This window comes from Acanthisitta chloris, unplaced genomic scaffold (genome assembly GCF_000695815.1).
Source record: "Acanthisitta chloris isolate BGI_N310 unplaced genomic scaffold, ASM69581v1 scaffold15749, whole genome shotgun sequence".
NCBI lineage: Eukaryota > Metazoa > Chordata > Aves > Passeriformes > Acanthisittidae > Acanthisitta > Acanthisitta chloris.
In genome coordinates, this window is record NW_008689910.1 from 955 (window position 1) to 9,532 (window position 8,578).

Consider the following 8,578-nt stretch of genomic DNA (forward strand, 5'->3'; position numbering starts at 1 on the left):
CAAAAACCTTTCCTGTCTTCATCCCTCATCACTGCAACACCACACTGGTATGGAACACAAAACAAGGTGTATTATTTGCCTAGTATCTGGAGGAGTAAATACAGCTGTACCTGAGTTTGGCATGGGATGCTGAAAATCCTGTTACTGGAAAGCCCTGGGAAACAGAGGGGCCCATCTGGCAACAGCAGGGACCCCGCGAAACCGTGTTTCCAAGACCTGAACTGGGAACTCAGTTCTCAAAAGTTCAGGGATTAGAGGCTAACTGTGCCCATCCATCTCCTGAATTTTCTCTGAGCAAACAGGTCTGTACTTTTTCCAGAGCTGTGGGTCAAAGTCCCCACTGGAGACTCCCAAGCCCCACAGCCATACAGCCCTCCAGAGCTCTGCCTGTGCCCAGCCCTGGTCCCCAGGGAAAGCTAAGGAACAGCAGTGCCAGGGGAGGCAGGGATGGGTGTTCTGCTTTAATTAATCAGGCACTGACACTCCTGGGGAGAAAGCACAGCAGCTCTGGGTGCAGGAGGACAGAATCCCTGGGTAGGTGGCAGCCTGCCCATGACACTCCAGCAAGGAGCATCCCAGTACACTGAATCACCAAGGTGGGTTATGGACTGGACAGTTCAGGCCTTGGAACAACAAACCACAGAGTGCTGAAAAAGAGACTTCTCAAAGATGCACAAAGCTTGTTGTGCTGGGGGAGCACATTGTGGGGCTGTGGAGCTCAGAGACTGATCGGACACAACAGATTGTTAAGGAAGCAAAAAAATAAATAAGCAATTAAAGTGACCGTTGCAAAAGAACAGGAAGAACAGATAAGCTTTGGTCAGATTGTGTTTGTGTCATTTCACACATGGTTTCAGGGGTCCAAAACAAGCATTTGTTCTCAAAGGGAGTGAGAGCTGAACAATCTGAAGTTCAGGTTTAAAGTCTGAGGACAATAAAGCAACACTTTGCAGATTCCGTGTCCCAGCAAGAATTATGCAGAAATCAGTTGCACCATCAGGCTCAGCTAAAAGACAAGACATGTTTGGGAAAGTGGTGGTTTATTCTCTCCTTCAACTCATTAGGAAACGAATTATTATTCTAAAGCCAATCATAAGGCAAAAAAATTACAATACAGATTCCCACAGCCCCATGTGTAGAGTCGATTCCATTAAGACTAATGTAAGACCTCAACAACAGAAGATTTTTGGTGAGCTTTCTGTTGCCTCAGTTGGGCAACTGTCTGGGTGAAACGCCAAACCCTGCAAGTTTTACAGCCCACAGCAGAGTCAGAATTAAGCTTCAGCTGAAGATTCGAGGCCAAAGCCACACAGCTCAGCAGGGCCCACGTAGTGCCACCAAATTATCTTTTTTCTGTAATCTTCAGTTTTAAACCTTTAGCTTTTAGCCAAAGCTCAGCTCATCAGCAGCACAAACCTACTCCACAAACAAAAACACTGAAGGCATTTCCTCCCACATTTCAACAGCATTTTCTTCCCCCATTTTCCTCCCATTGTGTCAAAGAAAACAAAAGCCTTAGCAGCAAATCAGTTGTGCAGCCAAAGGCCACAGGGACTGAATTCCACTGCACGTGTCAGTGAGCGGCTTGTTGCCAGAGCTACTGGGGCCATGTGAACAGGAGGAACATTAACATTTTGCATTGCCTGGTCATGCCCTGCCAGTCCCGGGGCCCCTCTGATGACAGAAAAAGGGGCATTTAAATGACCTGAAAATTTCTCCATTCCCATAAGCATCACTGGTACATGGAATGATAAATATTCTTTAAAAGACTTGAATAGTGGTCCAAAGGGTAAGCTATGACTCCAGTAAACAAAATGAATCGGCATAAAACAAGTGAAGATGCATATGCACAAATCAAAGGTTACAAATGCTGTAAGATACATATACCTCCCTCAGCCACTGGAAATGAACCGTTACAGTCAGATTCCACCAGTTCCCTTAGCAGCCCTGGACCCGTGGGGACTCCATCTCCCTGATGCCACCACACACCACTCCTGTCACACCAGTACCAGGGGAAAGGGCATTCCAGTGAGAACCTCAAGAAATAGGAACAAGCACATTTCTGAGATCTTACCTGTGAACATGAGACTGTTCAAGTAGCTACAAATCCAAAAGGAGAAGCATTACAGAAAGCTCATTTCCAAATTCCTGGTTTAAAATCTAATTGCACATATTAAAATGAAAGATCCCAGGGTTCTCATAGATTCCCATAAGAATCCTGGGACTCTTAAAAAAACCTGTTCTGCTTTGTCTTCAAGCAACTGAAATGGATTTCTCTAATTCTACTGGGACCTGGAGCTGCTGTAACACCTTTAGACTCTCAGCTTTTAACACTACTACTGAAAACACTTCTACCCAATGTACTCCTAAGGAAAAAACTGAAAATGTCTCCACAGTCCAGGAACTGATACTGTGCTGTACAGTTGTAATTTTGTTTTGAGTCACCGAACACCTTATGATGTAACATCTGACAGGAAGGGATGGAAGGAGGCTGATGCTTGATGTGCTCATAAGCTTTCCCAGTGCCCAACCTTGGAAGCAGCTTTCAGTCAGAATACCTGAGTCTAACTGATGCAATAATATATAAAATGCACATGTAGTTTCACTGGAGTTTCACATTATCTCCTAATGCAGATAAGAAACTGAAATACCTCTACAAAATTATATACCACTTTGAGCCAAACCAGCAGCAAACTCTCTTTCATCTCAGGCCCAGCTTGAACAGACTGTTCAAAGTGCTCTACAAAACTAAGACACTGTACAAGGGATGCTCTGCTGCCTCTTCCCTCTCCTAAGGTGATGCAGCACAGCTTGGGAGTTTGGAATGAGTTCAGAGTATCAGCAGCAATACCTCTACAAAATTATATACCACTTTGAGCCAAACCAGCAGCAAACTCTCTTTCATCTCAGGCCCAGCTTGAACAGACTGTTCAAAGTGCTCTACAAAACTAAGACACTGTACAAGGGATGCTCTGCTGCCTCTTCCCTCTCCTAAGGTGATGCAGCACAGCTTGGGAGTTTGGAATGAGTTCAGAGTATCAGCAGCAATACTGAGCTTTGCCTTTAACTGGGACAGCACTACAGCTCTTTGTTTATTCTACTTCCCACCTGAACCACTGTCAGGGTCTGAGGAGAGAATGGCTCTGTAATCCAGTGTTTCAGTGAATCCAGAATAAACCAGAAGGCCGTAGGCTTATTCCTACTCTCCAGAACAACTCTGTGCCCTAAGCCAACTCACTGCATTCCCAGTATTTAATTAGCATTTAGTAAGACTGACATAAGTGAGTTCTGGGTCACCAGAGCCCTTTAAATGTCATGGTCCACACTACAACTCCTCTCTGAACCTCGTCACCGATGCCAGAGACATCAGCTCCATATGGCACAGCTTGTCCATCCCAGAACCAGGGATCATATTTAAGACTGACACGATTTCTTCAAACCAGAGATGCTTTCCACAAGGTTTGGTTTGTTTGAAGCTGCAAAAGGTGCAATATAGCATCTCCTCAAACCCTGAAAAGTAAAAGTGACTTGGAGACAAAATGCCACCGTTTGGAAGGTCACTGGTGCAGAGTCTATGCTGGCACCCAGATAGGGAGGGGATGAGCCTCTGTGTTAAAGACATATTTGTCCAGGTTGATCAAGTCTATGTCATCTGAAAACAGCAGAAACATGTACTTGAGTGTCTCCCCAAGGAAGAAGCTCTCCATCTTATCCCGTGGCTCTGGGTTACTGGGATTCTGGACATTGTTGATGGAAGTATAACCACCTGTAGAAACCTGTACCAAAAAACCAAAAACAAACAAACCAGAAAAACTGTATATTTACATAGTCTATAATAAAATATATTTATGTTTCCTTACATCCAGATGCCCTTGGAGAAGGCAAGTGCTAAGAAACAGATCAGTATGTTTTTCATTTCATACTTAGTTTTCATTTACATAGAAAGCTTCAGTTATTACAAAAACCTCATCGCAGTTTAAAAGAAACCACAAGGATAAAATGAAGCAAAATGTCCATTTATGCTCAAGTGGAAGAGCTATCACAAGCTTGAAGCTTCTGGACAAATGTACAGAAAGGAACTAGTGATTTCTCCATCAGACCTGGCCCAAGCCCCATCTCCATTTCTCTGAAGAACAGACCATGGATACTTGATGACCAGTGGCATCTAGGCCACACTTTCATGGCACATCAGTGATCTCCCCATGAGCACTGCAGTCAGAATGAATACCAACTCCCTCTTTTAAACCATTAATGCCATTTTGTGCCAATTTTTTTCTTTGGCAACTTCAATCAATGGATTCTATCAATCCAGCCTGGTCCTTCTCAGCTTCTGAATTCCCAGAGATTCTAACAGCTTCCAAGGTGTAGAGACTCTGAGTTGCCTTGCCTACAGCTTCTGCATTTCACTCTTCAATCAATGTAACACAAGCTCATTCCTTATATAGACTAAGTAGAGTATCTCAAACTGCAAGAAATTTTTCTGTATCTTCTTACAAATTTCCCTGCAGAAACCTTGAAAGACAGTAGGTCTCCAAAGTTCCAAAGCACTGGAGAGCAAGTGAGCAAACACAGTCCTGACAGAACAAGGTCACTATAATCTGCTCTTACCCGTGTGTATTTATTGAAGTTCTGCAAGATTTCCCAGCCCCAGTCTTGGTATTTCTTATCACCAGTGAATCTGTACATATAAAAAAGGCTTTCCACAGTTTCTGGTCGCAGTAAGTTGTGCCTGTCTGCAGGCTGGAAGAGGGAAAAAAAGACAAGAGTACTTTAGACAGGGAATTTCTTTCAGGACACGTGCAGGGAGAAAAATAAAGATTCTCATCTCCATGTACTCCTAAGAGTTTGTTGTGTGTAACTCAGCTTTTAAATCACCACTGGGATAAGTAAATCCCAGACCCAGGTAACAGCCAGAAGGTGAGGCAGCAAAAGAATGAACTGCTCCACAACAGAACCCATCACGACCAGCTGCCTGGGAGCTCAACAGCACAAAAGAGCTAGAGAGGAATCATGAACTGCAGCTCAGGCCAGCTGTCTGCTCACCTTGATTTCCACATCTTTGTGGCCCTTCTGTGCATGGAGGTTGAAGTGAACAATCTCTGGGCTCAGACCTGTCTCCACCTGAGCATACATCTGGTAGCAGGTTTCTATGAGGGCTTCAGCCAATTTCATGTGATCAGCAGCCAGTCCATGGTGAGCTCCCAGTGCCAAAGTGCCTGGCAGGAAGCAAACCAAGTGATCCTGCAGGACAAGACACCTCTTACTGCGGAGAAGTTACACATCAAACAGGGACTGGGGGGGGGGGGTTGTGCACCTCTATCTTTCTGGGTGTTTTAGTTCTTTCTCTTCTTCAAAACACATTTGTGGTACCAACAACTTGAGTTTAACTTTTTAACAATCTGATGTAGTGTGGCATGAGGCAGTCAGCATTGTAAGAGAAATCATTCATTTGGGAAACACACTAGAATGTGTTTTTATGACAAGTTTCTGAAATAATGGTCTCAGGACAGGGAGAGGAGAGTGTGTTTTGGTTTACCAGAAGCACTACCACACACTTCATACCAGCTCATGCTGGGGGAGGGCAGAACCACCTAAAGGTTTGGTTGTCCTTGTTGGCCTTTGGTTGTCCTGGGGCTAATCCACCACTGATGTAAGAATGCAAGACTGCAGATTAATGTCATATATGGGATTTCAAATGATTCTTGACCTTCAGAATGAAAGTTCAGGTGTCATTGCCCAAAAACATAGTAAAACCACTCTGAGGCCTCTGCATGGGCCTTTAAAAGGTGTGTCCCATTCTACAAGGAAGTTGAGGGTTGTAAAGGTCAACACAGACATAGGAGTCAAACATCTTCCACTTTCCCAGCTGGCCAGGGTAAGAGACCTGTCCAGCCTTTCACCCAATAGCAATGGATTAAATGCCAAAATTCTGACTCCCTGGCACAGCAGACAGTGCACTGACACATGCAGACAGCCAAGCCAAATCTGTCTGCATTCAGCTCTCTCCTCTGCCACCATGGGATGAGGCAGCCCCCTCTACCCAAACCCCCAACTCTGCTCTTGCTCTTTTGGGAAATTCAAATCCAAGAAACCAGAAAATCAGCTGAAAACCAGAACTGAGTGTCTCAAAAATACATCATCAGACAACAGTCATAGAATTCACTAAAATTCACTTCAGGTTTGAAAAAGCTATGCACACATTACCAGTAACATCCCTTGCCTTAAAGACAAGTCTCACACACACAATACCTGCACTTGCATGACACCTTTAACTGAAAGATTGTAAAATGCATTTTAAAGAGTCTAGATGTACAAGTTATGAGCAGGGAGTTAAGATTAAACAATTTTCCCCACATCTAACAGCACAGCATTTTACTCAATAACCCTACAGGCAGGAAAAGAAACAAACACCATGAATGGACAGAAGCCTCCAAAACTATTCAATTTTTTTAACCCCATTACACAATGTTAATCACCTGGGGCTCCTGAAGGCAAAGCTGAAAAGCCATATGTGCAAGTGTCTACATGTATGTCTGAATTATGGAAAACAAATATACACGGAACAGGCATTGCCTCAACAGTCTCAGACACTGGAACGTCAAGTCAAAAGGAGAGAGAAAAATTGACTCCAGCACCAAAATGTTCAGTCTCACAGGAACATCAATAGGTTTACTAGAGTAACTCACAGGAAGGCCCCTGGCTTGCACAGGTGGTTAGTATCTACACAGTACTCACTCAGCCCTGCCATCACACTGGACAGTAGATGTGTAGGTATATACAGTCTGGGTTTAGTCGATTTTTTTCCTTTTGAGAAGAAAAAGCTTTGCATTTGCCTGTCCATGTGTTGGGTTTTATTTAAATGCTGTGATGGTTTTTCTGTTTTCTTTTGCTGTTTTTTTCTTTAATGCAGTTGGTGTTTCTTACCATCTTGGCACTGAAATGGCCATGAGCAAGCTCTCCCACAAAAGTGAGTTTCCTGGGCTCCGATCTCTGAAGAAGATGCTTTTTCACTCCTTCTATAGCTCTCATATAGTCTTCCAACAGCCTGTGAATTAGAATCATGCCCAGCTGGCTCACATACACACAGGCAGAGCATATTTAATCACAGCTGATGTTCAGCACAATCCAACATAATTTCAGTCGAAAGAATAATATTTAACTAAATGTGAAAACTGACGAAAAATCCCTCAAAGTCACCATCAACTGGACATTACTTGGTTATCACTACCATACAGCAACACTGATTTAACTACTAAAGAAAACATATCCCCAACTGTTTCTAGGCAATAACCAGACCTTACTTCAGAAGTCCTTGGAGGTACAGTGACTGAAACCACAGAAAAGCAGGGTGGAGGTCTTCAGCCCTCTGCTCCGAGGCAGACTCAGCCACATCAGGCTGCCTGAGGGGTTACCCAAGCAAGTTTTTGGTACCTTCATGCAAAGATGGAGATTCAAAGACTTTGAGCAATCTTTTCCAACTGACCTCTCTCATTGTGAAACACTGCTTCACAGTACTTAATTCCATTTTCCCTTGTTTCCAAGCACTTTCATGTGGAAAAAATCCTGTTGATTAATTCCACTGCGAATGCCATTGTGTTCCCAAAGACACCAGTTCTCCACTCACAGGGAGGAAAGGAAAGAGCAGTGACGCAGACCTTGGGGAGAGGCCTCTGCTCTGACACACAGAAATGCCTCCAAGAGGCACACTGTCACTGTCTGCATTAAACCCCCCAAAACGAACAAGTCCAACATAATTAGCTCATATGCAAACTTATATGCAAGATTCCTTGTCTTGTTTTGGAGGAAATCTTCTTTCCCAACATCCTCTTCTCCTTGCAAACATTCTCTTCCACTTATGCAGTGCAGATAAAGGAAATAGATGAGATTTAAAGAGGAACTTTTTACAAGGGCATGTAGTGATAAAGCAAGGGGGAAAGGCTTTAAACTGAAAGCAAGTAGGTTTAGATTGGATATTAGGAAGAAATTCTTCCCTGTGAGGGTGCTGAGGCACTGGTACAGGTTGCCTAGAGAAGCTGTGGCTGCTCCAACCCTGGGAGTGTTCCAGGCCAGGTTGGAGCTACTTGATTTAGTGGAAGGTGTCCCAGCCCATGACAGGGGGTGGGACTGGATGAGCTTTAAGGTCCTTCCAACCCAAACCAGTCAGGGATTCTGTGATTAAAGCAAAGTTTACATAAACATAAAACTTTATTCTTCCTTCTGTGAAAAGTTAATCCATATGAATGACACTTCCCACCTCTGCCATCCTGTAGGATTCACCTTTCTCTAACAAATCCAGAGTAAACACAGACATCACTGGTGAAATGAAGTATCAGCAGTACTTCAGAAGTGTCTAATTGTGCTCCTTATCTACTGTGAAGACTAAATTCTCATATCCTGTCTGTAACACTCCTCACATACAATGAGCTGAGAAAAGCTTTCTGAGGAGGAGTTTTGGGACTAAGCCTAACACTCCTGCTGTTCTTACCACAAGTCCCTCTGGCTACTTATACCCTGCTTTGAAAAACAGTGATATGTTCAGTCAACTCCTGAGCCACATACATTATTCTTCTTTCAGCAG

At 43.7% G+C, this 8,578-nt stretch overlaps 1 protein-coding gene across 1 annotated transcript in view; it reads right to left on the reverse strand.

The window, feature by feature from the left end:
- Positions 1 to 3,402: 3,402 nt before the first annotated feature.
- Positions 3,403 to 8,578, reverse strand: part of MAN1B1 (mannosidase, alpha, class 1B, member 1) — a gene marked incomplete at its 5' end in the record, with an annotated part of 7,464 nt that continues 2,288 nt past the window's right edge. The window contains 4 exons of the mRNA XM_009081614.1: positions 3,403 to 3,776; positions 4,609 to 4,740; positions 5,044 to 5,241; positions 6,925 to 7,045. Coding sequence (XP_009079862.1) covers positions 3,573 to 3,776; positions 4,609 to 4,740; positions 5,044 to 5,241; positions 6,925 to 7,045 — 655 coding nt within the window. The remainder of the gene's footprint in view (positions 3,777 to 4,608; positions 4,741 to 5,043; positions 5,242 to 6,924; positions 7,046 to 8,578) is intronic.